The sequence below is a fragment of the Eptesicus fuscus genome, chromosome 16, assembly GCF_027574615.1.
Source record: "Eptesicus fuscus isolate TK198812 chromosome 16, DD_ASM_mEF_20220401, whole genome shotgun sequence".
Taxonomy (NCBI): domain Eukaryota; kingdom Metazoa; phylum Chordata; class Mammalia; order Chiroptera; family Vespertilionidae; genus Eptesicus; species Eptesicus fuscus.
In genome coordinates this window covers 24887580-24908700 of record NC_072488.1, presented here as the reverse complement: position 1 = coordinate 24908700, position 21121 = coordinate 24887580, and the positions used below count along the sequence as shown (strand labels likewise).

At 50.4% G+C, this 21121-nt stretch overlaps 1 protein-coding gene across 1 annotated transcript in view; it reads right to left on the bottom strand.

The window, feature by feature from the left end:
- Positions 1–14415, bottom strand: part of RHOQ (ras homolog family member Q) — a 30017-nt gene extending 15602 nt beyond the window's left edge. Inside the window, exons 1-2 of the mRNA XM_008162169.3 lie at positions 13860–14415; positions 13216–13274 (exon numbers count right to left, since the gene is read on the bottom strand). Coding sequence (XP_008160391.1) covers positions 13216–13274; positions 13860–14001 — 201 coding nt within the window. The 5' untranslated portion in view covers positions 14002–14415. The remainder of the gene's footprint in view (positions 1–13215; positions 13275–13859) is intronic.
- Between the last annotated feature and the right edge of the window lie 6706 nt (positions 14416–21121).

Sequence of the window (21121 nt, the reverse complement as noted above, 5' to 3'; positions counted from 1 at the left end):
GTGTGAATTTCACCGGAATTTAAGAAAAATACAGGTCCATAAGTGTGCAAAGCTGGAACCTTGCAAGTACTCACATATATGCACACGGGCACACACACACACAGAGTAACAGAGATTTCTTTGAAATTCAGAGAGGTGAGGCACACGGCACAAATACTCTGCAGGAAGTCCCTGGAGCCCAACACATCCACTGCTCAGGACCCACACCGATTCCCGTGGCAGGCTTCCCCGATGTTGAGCACCGGAGCTCAGCTTATCCTTATTTTATACCAACCCCCTGACTGTTCTGCATTTCTTCCTTCATCTTCTCCTGCCAGCTCTAGCCCTCTTGTACTCCAGGAGGCTCCCAACAGAGCCCCTCCAGTCCTATAGCAAGTAACCGCATCACATTACTAGAGCCGTGTTCAACTTCACAGCTCCGAGAAGCCAACCATGTGATTAGAGGAGAAAGAAGAGGGGCTGAAGTTGAATCAATTGCCAATGGCCAATGATTTACTCAATCATGCCTACGCAATGAAACCTCCATAAGACCCCAAAAGGACAGGGTTTGGAGAACTCGGGGTCAGTGAACTCGTGCAGGTGCATGACCAGCGGAACCTCACTCTTTGCCTCACAACCTGATAAATGGTTCCTAGAGCCGGGGGTAAAATGTCATGTAACACAGACTGACGAGAGAGAATAAAAAGGGAAGGCAAGGGTTACTCAGCCATAAAAAAGAAATGAAATATGGCACATTCTTCAACACGACGAACCTTGAAAACATTATGCTAAGTGAAAGAAGCCAGTCACAAAAGGCTACATATTCTATGATTCCATTTAAATGGAAGCAAGTCCATGGAGACATAAAATGAATTAGCAGTTGCTAGGAGTTGGAGGGAAAGGGGAATAGAGAGTGACTGCTAAATGGGTTTCTTTAGGAGGTGATGAGAATGTTCTGGAATTAAATAGTGCTGATGGTTGTGCAACTTTGTGAATATATAAGATCCAATGAATGGGAGTTATATTTCAATTTTTTCAAAAAGGAAAGAGGAACCCGCCAGCATGGCTCAGTGGTTGAGCATCGACCTATGAACCAGGAGGTCATGATTCAATTCCTGGTCAGGGCACATGACCGGGTTGTGGGCTCGATTCTCCAGTGTGGGGCGTGCAGGAGGCAGCCGATCCGATGATTCTCTCTCATCATTGATGTCTCTGTCTCTCTCCCTCTCCCTGCCTCTCTGAAATCAATAAAAATATATATTTATAAATAAATAAAAATAAAAAAGGAAAGAGGAATAAACGTATACAATAAGCAGTTTGGTCCACCAGGAATTCTGAGTGATCACTTTCTTCATTAACACCAGCCGACCAAGGTGTGGCTGCTTCCACACCCGCCTGCCAGGTCCGGCAGCAGGATGTCAGGGCTCCCCCGGGGCAGCAGGCAGCGTTCAGTCTCCCTCCTATCGAGGAGGAGCTGAGCAGGTTAGCCCGTTCTCTGCACCTTCTCGCCCTTGCTTCCAACAGAGGGCCACAGGACATCTTGGAGGGACACTGGCCTCAAGCATGCTGAAGGATTCCTAAAGATCCAGACTTGCTCGAGAACAACACACACTCTGGCCAAATAGCCCTGACAGCCTTTCTACTAACGGGCTCCATGAGTGAAGAAATGAGTTCTATTGTGCTTAAACGAGCAATGCACTAGAACAACCACCTGTAACCTGATGTCATTTTTAAATTTATTTATTGATTTTTAGAGAGAAAGGAGAGAAATAAAGGAACATTGATTTGTTGTTCCACTTATTCATTGGTTGATTCTTGTGTGTACCCTGACCAGGGATCAAACCCACAACCGTGCCATATTGGTATGACTCTCTAACCAACTGAGTCACCCGGCCAGGGCTATAACCTGGTTTTAAAGATCTTCAGTCATGTCCAGACAGATCAGAATTCCTTTCAAAGTGAACTGATAAGAAAGCCAACATGGAGGTGGGAAAGTCATGGGAAAGGTTCTTTCCATAAGTTTTCTGACAGATTTCCCTAAACCCAACACATACCTGGTTTTCTCCTGGGACCCCCTCCCCCAAACCTCATGCTAAGTGCTTTGTGCCCCATTACCATCTGGGTGCTGAACAAAGATTTACACGTGAATAAAACCAAATGCTAACAATTTGCTCAGTTGAAACTGAAAGAAGGGGTTCAACCTGAAGAGGGCTGGAGTCACTGAGGAGGAGGGCATGGGGGTGCCCCAGTCTCAAGAGGACCTTCCCACTTTCTGCAGCTGGATGGAGATAGGGCTACTTCCTGCCAGACAAAGCCCCTTCCCTATCCCTGCAGGGCCAAGGAGTCCTCGAAAAAAACCTTAAGGTCGTAAATGTGAGCCCCGAACCAGCTTGCCTGGGAGGACAGCCCTTTGAAAATTAAGCTGGGGCAAATGGAGTTTTAATTGAACTGGACAATCAGAATTAAATGCTCTTTCTCAGCAGTGGCTCTCAGAGGCAGCACTCTTTGAGCCAACTCATTTGTAACCCCAACCATTATGCCATTTGAAAGCGGATGTCTTTTCTACACTGGAACAGTTTAGAAGAAAGACAGACGGGGTGGGGGTGGGGGGGAGGGAAAGAGATGAGGATGGAAGAACTAATTTTAAAGTGGGGTGTGTGTGTGTGTGTGTGTGTGTGTGTGTGTGTGTGTGTGTGTAGGAGAATGGAGGAATGGAGGAGGACAGCCAGAGAAGTAATTCCTGCCAAGATGGGTGTCTGAGTAACAGCCCTTCCTCCCACCTTTCCTGGTGACCTGCCTGGGGAGTTTTAAAACAAAAGGACCTCATCGCCATCTGTTGCTCTGGAACTAATTTAGCACAAACCACACTGGCATCCTCCGTAGGGGCAGGCCTGTCACCACCCAGAGTGCTAACCTCAGCTACAGAGAACAGAGAAGGGCCCGGGCCCCAACTTGTCTGGCTGCTTAATGTCCAGGAGAGAAAATGGTTTAGCAAAGAATACCCATGGAGCCTACTGTGTGCACAGCCCTGGGCCCGACAGCATACCAATGGAGCCAAGGGAGGCTTAGGAAGTTCTGCTTCTGTGTTTTCCTGGCCCCATCCCCAGGAGAGCTAGGAAGGCTGAATGCTTCAATTCATTGCAACAAATATGGAGAGTCACAACCATGTGCAAAGAACTAGAAAGGAGGTGTGTTTGGTGGGGCAGGGGTTAAAAATAAATAAATCTCGCACTCCAGGGAGAGGGGAGAGGGGGAGGGTGTGTGTGTGTGTGTGTGTGTGTGTGTGTGTGTGTGTGTGTGTGTTGGAGGAGGGGGAGGGAAGGTGGCTTGCTAAGAGGAGGTACGTAAGCACACAAACATTCATGAACTCCCTCTGCAGCTCTGACATCTCCACCTGCGTCGGAATGGAGAGCTCATTGTAACAGGGACGTCCCGAAGTTTCTGATTCAGGTCTGGGGTGGAGCCTACAAATTCGGATTTCTAACAAGTTCACTGGAGATACATGTTGGTTTGAGTTGCACATCTGAAAACCAGTGCAGTAAGTCAAATCCTTCTTAAGCATCTAGTACGTGTCAGAATCCAATCTGAGCCAAAAACTGACCTGGAGAACCCCTTGGTCCACTTAGCTCTTAGGAGCTGTTCATCTCCTGGGAAGGACAGGACCGGCCGCCTCTGTGTCCCCGGTGAACAGGCACCCGCTCCTCTCCCATCACTCACTGTTGGCCCCTCCACGGAATCGTGAGCTCCCGCGGGCAGGGCCTGTGCCTGACCTGTCTTGTAAGCCCTGCCCCTGGCACAGGGCTCAGCCCAGATCTGGCACCTGGGGAATGTTTGCTGATTGACTGCATGAATATTTTCATCTGGTCCTGACAGCCAGCCAGGCAGGAGGATATGGGAGCTCACGCAGAGGTGGTGCCGATGGGGACAGCCCAGGAAGGCAAGCAACATGAGTAGCAGGCGGCAGAAAACATTCTGGGTGTATCCAGGGCATATTCAAGTGGAAGAGAGACAAACGGATTTGAAGTGGCAGTTTTCACCTGAATAAGAAAACTGTTGGAGAAAAGAAAGACTTGGGGCAGCTGCTTGGGACAGAAAAGACACCTGTCACTTGCAGGCCAAAGCTCCCTGCTCGGCAGCCCCCAAACGGCAAGCTAATGCCGAGCGAAGGCTGGCAGGCAGAGCAGGGGTGAGAGCTCCAAGGGCAGGGAGGGAGCCCTGCCTCCTCGGTCTGAGGAGTCAGCTCATGTCAACAGAGTCCCGGCTCCTTCCCGGGAAGAGCTACACCTGCACACAAATGGCACCGAGCCTCCCCCACACCCTCACCAGCCATGCAGCCACAGGCATCTCTCTTTTTAAGCAAGAGTTGAGGTTGGTGAACAAACTGACAAAACAACCTCAACTTCCCAGGTAGAGGGGAGTGTTGTTGTTTTTTTGGAGCCACTTTAACAGCAGCCCCTACTGTCCCACCTATAGACACCACTCCGCCAACTCCTCTGTTTGTAAAAGCAATGCACTTTTCACATGAACTATTCAACAACAGAACAGACACAACTAAAGGAGACACTTAAGCTGCTTGGTGTGAGTGATTTAACGTAACCCGGGACCTGAGTTGGACAGCCTGCCCTGTAATCTGGGTGTTGCCTTTTACCAGCTGCGTGGCCTGGAGCAAGTCACTTACTCTCACAAAACCTACAAAACGAGGCAACCAAGTGCTAACCACTTTATCAATGGAGCAGGTGAGAAGCCTCAAGTGCAACATGCTTTGCAATCTGTAAAATGCAACATGCTTTGCACTCTGTAAAAATGCCGCTCAATGACGAGTATGTCATTACTAAACCCCAAATTCGGTCCTGAGTCCAGGATGGGCTGGTTCACTACTCTCACCAGCCCCTTGAACAGAAACTACAATAAAGGCCCCTTCCCCTACTTTTTGTCCTTTTTTTTATTAACATCAACAAGCAACACAGCCCCAGAGTAGTCTCTCCTAATTACCAAGTTGTCAGTCACTGGGTGAAAAAAACTCCATAATTTAGTTATCAACCCTACTCCACATGCTGACACTGACAGCAGGGATCTGAGATCCAGAAAAAGACACATTTGAGACACCCCCATGCCCGCACTGCTCCCCACCCAGAATATGAGCTCCCAGGGACCCGCTGCCTGGCATGACCTCATTTAGTCAGATGCCTCCCAAGCTTTCACTTCATGATGCAGAGAAAAGAGGTGCCATGTCCAACACACAGCGGGTGGGATGAAGGGGCCATGGGTTAAGTGACTGAGGTTGGACTGCTCAAGTCAGAAGGGACAGCCTGAGCCCGGGGCTGTCTGTCCCAGGCTCCACCCAGCCTCCATGAGCCTGAGAAAATCCGTTATCTGGGAGCTGAGCAGCTCTGATTGGATCCAATGGCTCCATAACACAATCCCCTTTATACAAATAAGGAAACTGAGGCTCTGAGAGGTCAAGCTCCTTGCTGGAAAGTGGGCGCTGGCAGTTCAATGTGGGGGCCCACAGCGGTAACCAGGATACTCTACTGCTTCCCAACTCTTCCTGAAAGCCTAGACCTCCCCAAAAGCTCATCCCTGCCACCCCTTCCTACCTGGGACCGGGCAGCGCTCAGTTTCACATAATGAGCTTTCCCAGTTGCACAGGTGGACCTTTCTGCGATCGGATCCCCCCTTTCTTCTCCACAGAAGATCAGAACACAGAGCAGGCCCTGAATCCGCACCAACTGACATGAACTGGTGTGGCGCCGCCCAGGCTGGCCTGGGCCATCACTCTCAGTAACCACAGGCTGAGTGAGCATCAGGCCATATAGGGCAACACACCTACACACCCTCACAGCCACCCTGGAAGGTAGACATCATCTCCTGTTCCAGGGAGGGGAGGGGGCTCACAGGGGTGAGCTGCTGGCCAACAGTCTCACAGCTACAGAGAAGAGGACCTGGGGTTCAAGGTTGGTCTGGAGAATCTAAACCCCACAAGAATCCATCACTGCCAAGCTGCTACCTCCCCAGGAGACCTGAGGCTGAGAAGTCTCAGGCGAGATGCAGAGGCCTGAGCCTGGGGGATGGCCCACGGGTGACTATAGATGCAGAGGCCTGAGCCTGGGGGATGGCCCACGGGTGACTATAGATGCAGAGGCCTGAGCCTGGGGGATGGACCCTGGGTGGGGATGAAATTGATGGCCCATGCACACCTCCATACCGTCAGTCACTCCTTTTAACCTTCCAACCTACTGCTGGGTTAACAAAGCTTTTTTTTTTTTTTTTCCAAGAAAGGGGTTGTGCCTGAAGTTATTCTCTAATAGCCATAACCTTAGTCTTTGGTTAACCTTGAGCAAAAATGACTTGACAGGCAAATGAGAATCAACTCAATCTAAGGAATATTTGATGTATGCCTTCCATGCACCAGGCCCTGGGCTAAGTACTGGAAATGTGGTGGAGAAAAACAGACACAGTGGTCTGTCCCCATGGAGCTTCCGGAGAGCAAGCACCGGCCAGGAGGTGCTGCAGACAGTGGATGTGGGAGATCTCTACTGGGGGAGCTGGGAGATCTCTACTGGGGGAGCTGGGAGACCTGGGGGAGCTCCGATGGCCCAGCCATAGCCATCCTGCCACCCCATGCAGCCTCCCTGGCTGGGTGTCCCCTCACTTCCTCAAGCAAAGCAACTGCCTGCCCGAAACTAAAAAAAAAAAAAAAAAAAAGGAAGAGCGAACTGCTGAGGGCCAGGAAAGCTGCTCCTTCACCCCTACCGTGCCAAACGAGGGCAAAACCAAGCCCCTCCGAGGGAAAGGAAATTCAGCAGAGGCTCACGAATTTCAGTTTCTTTAAAAAGACATGTGTGGTCCTTGGTTTGTTTCTTTGTAACTGCTTCTCTTGTCTCCTCCTTGCAGTATTGCTCTTCTGCATCAGAGGCCTCTTGGTAGGACCTGCTGCTGCCAATACGTGTGTCATTGCTAGAAACTGATACCCCCTGGAGAGCTGCTTTGTTTTGTTTCCTTTTAATACTGAAACCCCAAATTCCACAACAAAATCGCAAAAGCCCATCTCCCCATTAGGCCTCTGACCCAGGAGCTTTACAGCCGTGCTCCCCACCTTTCTGATACCCTGGCACACACTGGGAATGGCACGCTGCCCCACCCCCTGCGGCACACCTGTAACACCCATTCCTGATACACCTGCTGGGAAACGTTGGTTCCCGGAGTGTAAATGTCACCAAACCTCAAGAGAATCAAGGCAGAAGTGGAGAAGCCAGATGGATCAAAGAGTCAGGAAGGGGACGGACCCGTGTGAGGCACAAAGAGAAACCAGTCAGCTCTGATGGGACCGCCCCACCCTGAGGTCCCTGCTGCCTGCCTGAGCTGGCACATCCCAAACCCACATCCGAGTCCCAGGAGAGGGAAACACGGGGCATTCAGTCGCTGCAAAGGCTTTGGCGTCAACAAAGGCCGTCCACCTTCCCAGCAGAGAAGGAAGCCAGCATTCCATGTGACATGGTGCAGGCTGGAGATATAAATAGCTTCTAAAAAGGTTAGCAAAATGCACAGATGACAAATCTACAGTAGGTTACTAAGGGAAACCAGGATGCTTGGTGTCAGCATCCCACCTGTTGCAGCTGATGTCTGGAAGGAACCCTGTGGCTCCTCCTAAACTCTGCTCCCTGGGGCCCCTCACAGACGACATGAGTGGGCACTTCCTACGCCCGACTGATACTCCCTTCAGGCCCCCTCCGAAGTAAACTTTTTTCCTAATCACATCTCTGCTTCCTATAAGCCCAATTTCCTCATCTGGGAAAAGTCTACCTGGGAAGATAATAGTGAGGAACGCAGCCTAAAGGTGGGGGGAGCTGGCCCTGGCCCTCCCCTTTCCCCCTTCCCATTACACAGGGCCCTTGGGGGCAGCCCCAGGAAATGCAGAAGACGGGGCCTGGCGGGGAATTCTGAGGCTGCCTCTCAGGGAGATTCCCTTCTGGTGGGGAAGTGCTTCCCTGGGTGCCCAGAGGGCTGGCAGGGCAGCCACAGATGCTAGGCTGTTAAGAGAGAAACAGATCTGGCTTGTCACTAAGAAAGCAACCCCAAGCGACATCTGAATTAAGGGTATTTATAGCTCTCATGGACGTGCCCTTAAACTGGTGTGCGTTGAAGTTAACAGACATAGCAACGGCACGCCCAAAAGCGCACATACAGACTTCCACACACAGAGGCAGTGGCTAAATCTGGAACTCTGGAGAACCCAAACTCACCCCCAACACACTCTCCGGAGTGTGGGTATTCCAGGGCTGGGGATAAACTGGGCGTCAGTCCTCTCTCTTCAGGGTATCAAGTTCTGCCTTCCTGCCAAGGATTAAGAGATCAGCCTGGAGCCAGAAGCTCAAGAGCAGCTTGCCAAGCAGGTCCCCACCTCTCATCTGCACAGAGAGCCAGAGCTCTTCCCACTTCCCATGTGCTTCCAAACAGTGCAGAGGCAGGAGGGAAAGTCTCGCCTCTTCAGCCCCTCCCTGAGCAGACAGTGGGGCTGCTGCAGAGCCTACGCTGATCCTGAAAGCCAAGCAAGAAAGGAGAAGCTGCACAGAGCCCTGGGGCCGGAAGCCAGACCCCTGCACAAGGCACCAGTGAGGAGGAAGGCACTGGCCTCAACTTCCACTCCACAAAGCTAGGCAGTCAAAATGTCAGCTGCTCCTGGACCACCCCAGGGGCTTGGCCAGGAGAGGGGGCTTCCCTTTAGCAGGAATGCCAGTGAGTGTGTTGGGGATGTTGAGGGATGTCCCCAGGCAGAAAATGTGATGGGGACCAATACTGGCCAACACACTCACATTCATATTTCTTCCTCTTCCTCTCTCTCTGTCTCTCAGAGGTCTCAGCAGAAGTCAAGAGGGGAAGTGGCCTGCTCTGGAAGGCAAAAGGTCACCTACTATAGGCATACCTTAGAGATATTGTGGGTTTAGTTCCAGACCACCACAAGAAAGTGAGTTGTAACCTTTGCTGGTGGAGGGACTTGCCTTCCATCTGTAAAAAAGTGCAACCTCTGGGAAGTGCAATAAAGCAAAGCGCAATGAAATAAGGTATACCTGTAGTCATCTCTTGAGTTCCCTAATACATAAATTGGGCAAATGTTTGCCGATGGCTTTGAACTTCACTGGGGTCCGAGACCAAGAAGGATGAGTACATAGACTACAAGTTCCAACCAGAGGGAGGTAGTGTTGCTGTTATTCAAGTACAGTGAGCGCCCATGTGCGTGAGGGAAAGCATCTGTTTTCCAGCGCTGTGAGCTTCTTCCTCATCCCATTTTGTCTCCCTAAGTAGAATCAACTGAATCCTACACAACCCACTTTTTTCTCAAATTCTACACTGAACTCCTCGTTTTCCTAAGAGTTTCTTTTATCTCACTGAGGATGCAGGCTCTGATTCAGAAAGAAAGCCATATGACATAACAGGGCACTTAGAGCAGGGGGCACTCGACTGTGTCATGGGCCGGTCCAGGATGGGGACTGTGGGAATCATAAAGTGCAAAGCTGGCTCCACACCTCTGCTGGGAACAGTAAGGGATCTGGAATCCTAGTGGAATTGCTATCAACTCCAGGCATAATACACTGTCCTCTTCCACCTGTGATCCCTTCCCCCCACAAGGCTGCCCAGGGTGGAATACAATAGTTTGTTGTAATATAGTATTATACATCTACTATGAATGAAGAAATTTACATACATTAAGCAATATAAGCTGGCCTAAAACACTGCAGTATAGAGTCTAATTATCCACATCTTTACTAGATCACAAAGAAGGAAGATAACTTTGCTAGAATCACATGACTAGTAGAGCAAGGGAGAGATCGAGCACCCTTTGGTTTCAAAGCCCATGGCCTTTCCTCTTCTGCCCATCAGGCTTAAGAATTCTCGTGTGTGCGCGTGCGTGCGTGTGTGTGTGTGTGTGTGTGTGTGTGCGCGCACACACATTATTGTTACTATAAGATTAACCTGATACCTATTATTATTATTGTTACTATAAGATTAACCTGATACCTATTCATAGAGGCATGGGTCTTAATGACCAAATACAACATTGAAATCTCCTACATAACATGCATAAACAGGCATCTGATCCAGACACTTCCCCCTATGCTGTCATCAGTCATGGCAGATCCTTCTAATAAATTTATTCTTTTGACCTTCCAAGTGCTTAGCACAGTAGGCACTTGCCATTTAATCTCACTGGTGATTACTTTGCTAAGATTGCATGTTACAGTAGTAATAAACCCTTAGATGCTAAAAGATGAATTATCACTAACTTTTATGCAAAAGCAAAAGTCTCAGACATTGAGAGAAACACCGACTTGACCAACAGAGGAGGTGTCCCACCCACTGGGCAAAAACATTAATATTTGAACCTCACTAATAGGTTGACCCTCCACTTGGTATATATCTTATAATCTCCATAGGAAACAGCAATTATGATGACATATGGAAGATTTTGTAGTAGGCCCTAATTTTGAGTGACTTTTTAGATCGGGGGTTCTCTATTCTCTGTAAAAGTGGCATACAGCCCCCACTCAGAAAATGGTTGTGAAGATTTCAAATACTCCCCAGCCAGTGTGGCTCAGTGGTTGAGCACTGACCTATGAACCAGGAAGTCATGGTTCGATTCCCAGTCAGGGCACATATCTAGGTTGTGGGCTCGATTCCTGGGAGGGGGTGTGCAGGGGGCAGCTGATCAATGATTCTCTCTCATTCATTGATTTTCTATCTCTCTCTCCCTCACCCTTCCTCTCTGAAATAAAAAAATATATATATATTTTTTAAAAATTCCAAATACAATGTCTACAGACACACAAGCAATTCCATCAACTCAGGTGGTATCTCGGCACCTCCCGTGGCTTTCTGCCTCAAGTAGGACAGATTCAGACGCATGTCCTAAACAAAGCAAGACCTCTCAGTAGCTATGACCTTAGGTCAGCAACCTCATCTCTCTGAGTCCCAGTTTCCTCATCAGCAAAGATGAAATATCACCTATTTCATAGGGTTGTTTTGTGAAGAAAATATAATAATACTAGAGGCATGATGCATGAAAATTCATGCACTGGAGGGGGGGTCCCTCAGCCCGGCCTGCCCCTCTCACAGTCTGGGAGCCCTCACAGGCAGCAGGCGACCCAGTGATCAGGGGAAGGAGATGCTCCCATCACACCTCTGCTGCTGCCACTGCCGGCAGCACAAGCCTCAACTGGCCTGGTTACCTGAGCCTCGGGCGGCCCTGGGCAGCCAGGCAGCCACCATCCAAGGCTTGCCTGTGCCTCGGGCCAGGCCTGGGCAGCCAGGCAGCCACCATTTGAGGCTTGCCTGCACCTTGGGCTGGCCCTGGGTGGCTTGGGGGCTGAGGGGACTGGGGGACTTCGGAGGCAGGCGTGCAGAGCAGCTGGACCCGCCTGGGGATGGGCCCGGCCGTGCAGTGTGCCTGCCACCCCGGCGGGGCTGAGGGGACTGGGTGCTGCCATCTTGTGGCTGTGGGCACCGCCATCTTTGAGGATGTGGCAGTCAATTAGCATATTTACTCTTTATTGGCTGCGGGTGCCACCATCTTGTGAGGGGATGATGGTCAATTAGCATATTCCCTCTTTATTAGATAGGATTTGCAAGTGGTCATCCCATGCCTGATATATAGAAGAAACTCAGTAAATATTAATTGGGTTTGAATGTGCACAGAACAGCTCTGACATATACACGTCCTGTTGAATAGGGACTGTGGTAAAAAAACACACACAAAAAAAACCAGTCTTGGTGACAAGTAAAAGAGAAAAAGAAAGAAGGGGTAGTGACAGAAGTTAAAAATAGAGGCCATATTTTAAAACCTGACTCCTGTCAACCAATAATTTTAACCTGTTGTTTAAAAGTAGAGTGTACTGCTTAAAAGTTGGTCTCCATGCATTCTGATAGCTGGAAAGAATACAAAGCAAGCAACCAAAAGGGGCCCAGAAGAACTGGTTGTACTGACTTGGGTCGGTTTGGATAAAGGGGGCAGCCTCAGGCACCTCCCACTGCAACAGTTTCTCAACCCTCAGATGTTTCTCTAATTTAGCAGTTTAGAAACCAGAGGTCACATCAAGGAACCCCCTTCAAACAAGACATTTTTCAGAATCTAACCTGGTACCACAATTCTGAAATCCAAAACTAGAAAAGCCTCAAAGAACAGCTCCCCTTTATTGAGCCCCTACCTAGTGTGTGCCAGACTCGGTGCTAAGCCCCCATTTTACAGATAAGAGCATCCCCCAAAGTCACTCGCTACATCTCTCAGCTGCTCACATATCCTCAAGGTCCCAAGTCTGCATGACATGTGTGGAAACTTCTGCCTGAGTCTTCATATCTAATCACAGGCCTGGATTCTGCAAAACTCCATCATACAATCTAGCCCCCACAGCAATAGTGGGTCTGGGAAGAGGGTGGAGCTGGGACAGAGGAAGAGAGAAGAGACCTTAATCCTTTAGGAGACACCTCTAATTTGCAAATAATGGTCAGAGGCTGCCAGAAGAAGTGTGCATTTCCAGAATTTCTACAAAATAACCTCTCCCAGAAAATAAGCCAGTCACCTGGCCTTCCTAGGGAAAATAAAGTCCTTCTTCCAAGATTCACACTGAACTCCTAACCCTTCCAGCCCCTCCCAGCCCCAGGGAGTGGCTAAATGGTTGTTGTTTCTTTTCTTTTTTTTTCCCCCTGTGGTCCCCTGGTAACACCACAAATTATGTTTTCAGGGACTCCAGTCCCAGAGTGCAGTGATGTTGTAATAAACATAACCAGGACCAAATGCCTTCCCATCATATTAGATGATGCCATTTTCCACCAATCAGGCTCCTCCGGCAGGCAGGCCACTCACCAATGAGGGACCAGACAGAGGCTGTGAGGGGGAGACCTGGGCATCTGCAACCAAAAATAAGGGCGCTTCACGATTGGCTGCTGCCACTTTGCAACAGGAGTTGGGACCCACACACCAGGCACCATACAGAAGGCACACAACACAAGCAAAAACTTTCCCAGCCCAGGCGTTCACATGGGGTGGGCAGGTCTGGGGTTTGTTGTTGGGTTTTTCCCCCTTTTCCTAATTTGCTGACTTGAAAAAAAGAAATCAAGACGATCCAGAGCAGCCCCTCGCAGACACGCCCTCCCTCCTTAGACACCCCAGTTTCCAAAGGCCCTTCGCAAGCACCCTGAATCTAGAAAGGGAAGGGGGTGTAGGCCAGGAGCCAAGACACTCACCTGTCCGGCCGTGTCATAGAGTCCCAAGAGGTACTGCTTGCCCCCTACGGTGACGCTGACTGCAGGGGCAGAAGTGGGGGCGGGGAGAAAAGCTCACAATTACTTAAGACTCTGGGGCAATTTCGCTTCCCACCAGGACCTTCCACTCCCAACCCAGCTGGAGGCGGGAGGGCGCTGGAAGGGAGATGTCACCCCTTTTCCCTAGCGCCCGGCTCACTACGAAGTGGCCTGAGGTGGGGGTGCGATGGACCCCCCAGCTACAGCCTACTCCCTTCTCCCAAGTTCCCGAAGCCCCGTGTCTCCCGCCCGGTCCCCCACATGTTTTCCCGGGGGCTTGGGGCAGTAGGGGAGGCGGTGGTGAGGAAGGTCAAGGAGGCTGGTCCAGGACGCCCAGGGGGTTGGGAAGTGCGGGGAGCCGGCACCCAGTGCGGAGGTAGGGGAGTGGGGGTAGGAAGAGGGGTCCAATCGGCCCGCAAAGGGGTGGCCCGAGGCAAAGCCTGGGGGTGGGGCTGGCGCCCCGAGGAGGGCGCGGCGGGGGAGGGGCGGGGGGAGCGCTCGGGGGAGGCGGCGAGGGGGGCTCCGCCAAAGTTGCTCCAAAGTTCCCGGCCCGGGGGCAACCCCTCGGTCGGCGCGCCGCGGCTTACCGGCGTAGTGGTCGAAGACGGTGGGCACGTACTCCTCCGGGAAGGCGTCGTTGGCATAGCTCATGAGCAGGCACGTCTTGCCCACCGCCCCGTCGCCCACCACCACACACTTGAGCATCAGCGCGCCGGGCCCGTGAGCCATGCTGCGGCCGGCCGGCCTCCGGGCATGGTCCCCCCGGAGCCCCTGCCCCGGCCCCCGGCTCAACCCCAGCCCGCCTGGGGGGTCCGCCGCCGCCGCTCCGCGCAGCTGGGCCGTCCCCCCGGCCCCATGCAGCGGCTCCCCCCGCCCAAGGGGAGGGGGCGGCGGGCCCGGGGCGCAGCCGCCGCCTCGGTCGCTGCCCGGATCCCCGCCCGGGCCCCGGTCTCCGCGCCCGCCCGCTGCCCCAGCTGCTCGGCGCCCGCGCCCGCGCCCGCGCCCCGACCCGGCCTCCCCAGGAGGATCCGCTGGATCATAAGACTGTCCGGCCCCGGGGGAGACCGCAACTTTGGGGAGGGCAGAGAGGGGAGGGGCCAGGCGGCTGTCCCCGCCCCGCGCGGGCCCGGGCCCCCTCCCCGCTGGGCCCGGAGGAGGGCGGTCCCAGGCGCCTCCCCCGAGTGCGGGGCGCCCGCCCGCGCCCGCCACCGGCTCCCGCGCCCCGCCCGCGGCCGCCACGGGCCCAGCCGGCTTGCCCTAGCTGGACTCCCCGCGAGGGCAGCGGAGAGGAGGCGGAGGAGGCGCGGAGGAGGAGGAGGAGGAGGAGGGAGGGGAGAAAGGTGAGGCTGGGGGAGGGGGCCGTGCGGGGAGCGCCTGGGAGGAGCCGAGGGCTCCTCGCGAAAGTGCCCGCAGCGCCCGGAAGCGTCCAGAGGCCCCGATGCTGGGAGATGAGGAGGCCTCTTGGGGAACTACGACGACTCCAACGATGACGCAATAGCCATGCAAAATTATACATATATATTTAAACTCCACCCGGAAGGCAGGACCCATCGGCCTCTACGTACACAGCAGAACTAGAAACCGGGACGGAAGAAAGACCCAGAGGATTAAAAAATTTTTTTCATGAAGGCGGGTAGAGTGATGGGGGAGGGGGAGTGGTCGACCCTGGGCTAGAAAGTAGGGACTCCTGGCTTATTGCTTGGGCCCCCTTCCCACAACCACCCATGCCGTTCGCAGCCGAAGCTTGAATCCTTTACTTTGGAACTGGTGACTAAGGGAGTTACAGCATCTTGAATCATGGAAGCACCCAGAACCAGCCAGAAAAGGGAGACACTGCTGGCTTTGGACCCCACAAATGGACCTTTGTTCCCCCTGCGGTCCCCAGTGCCCTTCGAAGGTGTTAGGTTGTGATCCCTGAGGAGCCACACCGTTCACTGACCAATAGTGCTGCTCTGAACAGCAGGCACTGGGCGAGAGGGGTGGAGGAGAGGAGGTACTCGTGCGCTGACGCTGCACCCCCTGCTGACATGAGAGAAACCACTTCCTTTCATTGATTCACAGGATTAGGAACTGCTGTGTTGAGAGGCAGTGCAGAAGTCAACTGGACCATCTTCCTTAGACTCCTTAGGTTGTAGGTAAGCAAACAGACCTAGAGAGGTGGAGTGGTTATCTCAAGGCTTCCAGCGAATTCCCGCACTCAAGGACACTTCACTTTGGGAAATGCTCACTGTTAGGTCCCTGTGCCTCACTTCTGAGGCCTCAGCTCTCAAACCCAAAGTCTGACTTCCATTGTCCCAGGAGGACCTCCTGGATTACTGGTAGTTAGTTCCTTGTGGAATCACACTCAAGATCTCACCAGATCCCTCCAAATGCAGCTAAGTGTGCGTGGGCATGTGCATTGCCCGCTGCAATGAATCTGGAAGAAACTTTGTATGAATGACAAGAAAGGCAGCCTTGAAGTCAGATCTAGGTTCAAGGTCACCTTCTGCCACTTAGGGAAGAAAAAAGGACTTGCTCCCTTTGCCTATAGGACCATTTCTTCAGGCAGCATTTGCTGGGTCTAGTATTCTGAAAGGAAGTTCTATCTGAAGAGGTTAGGAGCTACTGGAGTCTACTCAGCCAGGAGAGTGCATTTAGTCCCTGATGCTAGTTAGAGGCCCACTTCTCTAGGCCTCAGCTTTCTCATCTATAAATGTGAGCGCATCCATAAGAATAAGAACAGCCAAAACCGGTTTGGCTCAGTGGATAGAGCGTCGGTCTGCGGACTGAAAGGTCCCGGGTTTGATTCCGGTCAAGGGCATGTACATTGGTTGCGGGCACATCCCCGGTAGGGGGTGTGCAGGAGGCAGCTGGTCGATGTTTCTCTCTCATCGATGTTTCTAGCTCTCTGTCCCTCTCCTTTCCTCTCTGTAAAAAATCAATAAAATATATTTTTAAAAAAAAGAATAAGAACAGGTCTCACCCTTGAGAACTCTAGGGTGACTCAGAATGTGTCCTGCTTACTGTTTTGGGACAAGAGGAGAAGCAGTTGTTGGAGACATGGGGAAGGCCTTTATGAGGATGACAAGGTCTCTCCCTGGACTGGAGCAGGGAGGCTTCCCCAGTTCAGGACTCTGGCTTCCCAGTTCCTATTGGGGCAGGCATTTACTAGCGATCCAAGGAGCTGGAGGATCAGCTCCAGAACCTTGAAAAATGTCAGGGCCCCCAGGTTCTGGATGGTCTGGGAGAAGCTCTGAAAAAGTCAGAGCACTTCACGTGGGGAACTGATGTCAGATGAATCATGCAGAGGTGACTTCATTGGTGATGATGACTTCATCCCTTTGGCCCACAGAAAAGCCAAAATTGACTGCCAGGAATACTTAGTGCTCTGGGTTGATTCCACTAGTGTGTATGCGGAGTGGGAGGGAGGATTATCCTGGATGCCCCAGATCAGCCCACAGATGGGTTAGCTGGAAGGACCAGATAGATTTAGCAGAAACCTTTTTCCTATGGGCAAAAAGGATAATGCTTCAAGTGGTCAAAACAACAACAAAAATAATGCTCAAATTTCAGGGACTTGAGAGACAGAAATCAACTTTGTTTCTAAGCATCCCATAGGCTCTGTGCTTGCTTTTCTCCTTTTGTGTCAATTGCATATATCAAAACATACAGTTTTGATATATGCAAAAACATCTGTGTGAGAATCAGGAAATCTCTACTTAGCCTTCTCTTTTTCCTGTAGTTCCTACTCTCCGTTGATTCATCCAGTACTTCATTTAACAAGCATTTATTGGGATTTACTAGATGCCAGGCTTTATTCCTGGGCAGGGGACAAAGAGCTGGAAAACCGCAATCGCTGGAGGGAGAGGCAGAAAGGAACTGATGAGCAAATAGATAATTACTAAATAATGTGATCAGTGCTGTGGTAGAGGATAAAGAACAGACTTCTGGAAGTGCAGGGGAGGCTGTTAGTACCTAGCTGAAGAAGGATTTGCAGAAGGGTGTCATTGGCCTGCGGTTTAAGAGGCTAATAGGAGCAAGATAAGAGTGCCTGCAAAAGACGGCCCCACACCAAGGCAAGAAGGAACAGCACACAATTTCGTGGGAACAGTGAGCCATCTAGGGTGGACAGAGTGCAGCATTAGTGGTGCCGGGGAACTGCTTTGTATTTAATTGGGAACTATAATATTGATTGTGCTTCATGCAGAGGTTCCCATTTCTGTCATACCTACCTTCTGTCTTAATCCGTTCTGGCTGCTATAACAATATACCATAGACTGGGTAGCTTATAAACAACAGAAATGTATTTTGCCTATTTCTGGAGCTGGAAGTCTGGGATCAGGATACCAGTGTGGTTTGGTGAGGGTTGCAGACTTGCTGTGTCTGCATATGGGAGAAGGCATTAGGGAGCTCTGTCTAGCCTCTTTATAAAGGCACTAATCCCATTCATGAAGGCTCTGCCCTGGTGACCTAATCACTTCCAGAAGGTTCCACGTGCTAATACCAATACATACAAATCTGGGGGAACACATTGAACTTATAATACCTTCCTAATGTAAGTAACTTGGAAATTGCACAAAATATACAAGACCACTGTTTTCCGCAATTGGACAGCACATAGCAAGGGACAGTGATTCCTAAAAGAACAGAACCAATGAGGCAAGCTCTGCTATCACCCTAACTTTCTACTGAAAGTACTTTCTGAATTGCAGCATATGAGGGGGAACTGAAGTAGATGACAGTGGCTTGCTGGATTGAGAAGATAGCTGAGGAGACTTTTCAAGACAGAGGCCCAGAATGGAGGGAGTATAGCAACATGATCCTCTTGAGTTGGCTGCTGATACTAAATTGTACATTCCTAGCAAACTCCACAACGCTAGGCAAAGAACTGCCCGAGAACTTGAGCTGGTTGGTTTCCAGGGCTCACACAGAGTTAGGAGGTATTTGAGTTCCAACCACACAATAGGAAGGGACTTTGTAGAATGTCCAGAGGATTCAGTAGAAACTACAGGAGGGGTGCGCATTTGTAGAAGGGCTATATTAGCTCTAGAGTAAAAGTAACTTTAGATGCCCCACCAACAAAGTTTATAAACAAGCCTCCTAAAGAACAAGTTCATCCACTATTACCATAAATGCCAGGCAAAATGAGTTTCATCATTTTTAAAGAACAGCAACATAATAGAGACATTCAACAACATAAAATTCAGAATGTCAAGAATTAATAGGCATGCAAATAAGTAGGAAAACATAATCAGGAGAAAAACCAGTCAGTAGAAACAAACCCAGAAATGAGAGATAATGGAATTAGCAGATGAGGATTTTAAAAGGTACTATAAATATACACAAGGATTTAAAGAAAAATGTGAATATGGAGAGGTGGGGAATGAAAGTTATAAAGAAGAACCAAATTGAACTTCTGGAATTGAAGAACACAATACCTGAAAGGAAAAATTCACTGGCCGGTTTTAACAGCAGATTGAACATGGTAGGAAAAAAAAATGGCTGTGACATTGAAGACATAACAATAGAACCTATCCAAACTAAAGCACACAGAGAAAAGGCCTAAGGAAATAAAACAAAACACAATTGCTGTGTCCTAAACTACCTTCCTGAGGCCTTTAGTTAAAGGTAGAAATTTCCAACAGATTCCATAGCGGGCAGGGCTAACCTTCAACCCCTTTACAACAATGTAGTAGAACAGGTTGTAAACGAAATTAAATCATTTCACATTGGTTGGTCAAAGCTACCTGCCCTGAACCCTCCTCCCAAAGGTGCCCCAGACCCCAGGCCTTTCCCTGGCTCCCTCTGACATCCGGATTCAACATAAAGGGTTAATGCCTGGCAGAACCCTGTTGCAACTGAGGCAGGACAATTCTGGCTGGGTAGCTGTTAATTGGGTTGAGTGTCATCTCTGATCACGGGACATGTTAGGACTGTGGGAGCCTTCTTGGGCCTTCAAGTCACTTTCTGAGAAGAATAGACTCAACTAGAGGATCTGGGAAAATCCATCCAAATAACTTATATTTTTTAAAATTCTTATTGAGCTCTGTGTTCTAGGAGTGTGGTCAGGTCAGGAGGAGGTACCCCTCAGGGCAGGCCACAGCAGCACTCTTTGCACCTTCCCTTTCCTTTCTTTTCTCAAAGAGGGTTGCAAACCCCTAAAGTTGTGACAGTCGCAGGCGTCCTCAAACTACGGCCCACGGGCCACTTGCGGGTGTTTTTGCCCTTTTGTTCTTTTACTTCAACATAAGATATGTGCAGTGTGCATAGGAATTTGTTCATAGTTTTTTTTTTAAACTATAGTCCGGCCCTCCAACGGTCTGAGGGACAGTGAACTGGCCCCCAGTTTAAAAAGTTTGAGGACCCTGGTCTATAGGGAAGACTGTTTCCTCACCACCCATCTATTCATCTGTCTATCCCACTATAATTATTATTAAGTGATCGCTGTGTGCTTGACCCTGTGGGAAGTACTAAGATGAATCAGAAATAGTACTTTCCCCAATAAGGTCATCACGGAAGTCCCTACCCATGGTGAGGGGCAGGGTTGGATGGACACACTCTCTTCCTTGTGTCAGGCATTGAGATGTGCCTCTTAGCAGAGGTGAGGCCAGCCAGGACCTCTCAGTTGAGAATTAAGTCAACAGTAAAGCAATGTTTGGCATCTGAATATGTCCTCTGAGCTGAGGACTGTGTGTTTCTGAGCAAGCAGAGCATCTGCACTCCTTGGGGCTGTTCCTGCCTATAGCTCACTGGAGGCTTGTCCTGGGACTCCGTGTTCTCCTCATCCTTTCTCCCAGCCTTCTGCAGGTTCCCTGGGCTCTGGCCTGGGCCTGCCTCTCCACAGACAGCTCAAGAACTGTGGTTCTAGGAAGGGCAGATGAGGGGCAGGGTATTTTGTGAATGGCATCTGACATTTTACCTAGCACTTCACAAAGCTTGCTCACTCCTTACAACATTTGGCTTACACAGCTCCATTGACAAGGCAGCAGAATTCCTCATTAATATCCTTATTTTATAGATGAGGCTTTTGTCTTGATCCAGATGGAATTCAGGCAGATTTTGAGCCTTTATCCAGATTGCCTGGCCCATGAGTGACATCAGGACTGAAACCGGAACAGAGAGGGAGGAAGGGGGAGAGAGATCAATCGATCAGTTGCCTCCTGTACACACCCTGAGTTGGGGATCAAATCCACAATCTAGATATGTGTCTTGACCAGGAATCGAACCTTCAGCCTTCTAGTGGATGGGACAACGCTCCAACCAACTGAGCCACACTGGCTAGGGCAAGGTGTGAATTATTTTTTTTAAAAAAAAAAATATGTTTTTATTGATCTCAGAGAGGAAAGGAGGAGAGAGAGAGAGAGAGAGAGAGAGAGAGAGAGAGAGAGAGAGAAAGAGAGAGAGAGAGAGAGAGAGAGAGAGAGAGAGAGAGAGAGAGAAACATCAATGATGAGAGAATATCATTGATAGACTGTCTCCTGCACACCCCACCCTGGGGATCGAGCCCACAACCCAAGCATATGCCCTGACCAGGAATCGAACCGAGACCTCCTGGTTCATAGGTAGATGCTGGGCAAGGTGTGAATTCTTAATGTAAATTATTTGAGGAGAAATGTTTCTTACCCTGTCTGGTTCTGGCCCCTGCAGGCATTAGCTTTCTCCTGCCCTGACCAAAGCCTGCTTTGCACTGGGGGTGGAGTTCTTGGATTAAAATTGTATGTGTCCCCTTACTCATCAGCACTGAAAAAGAGTTGAAGCTTTCTGGGCACTTTTGATTTTCTCTCTGGTGTCTCCGTTTACTTCCAGACCGAATGAACTCTCTGGCTCATGCTCTTCTCCCTCAGCATGCTCCAAAGGGAGCAGGGTGCAC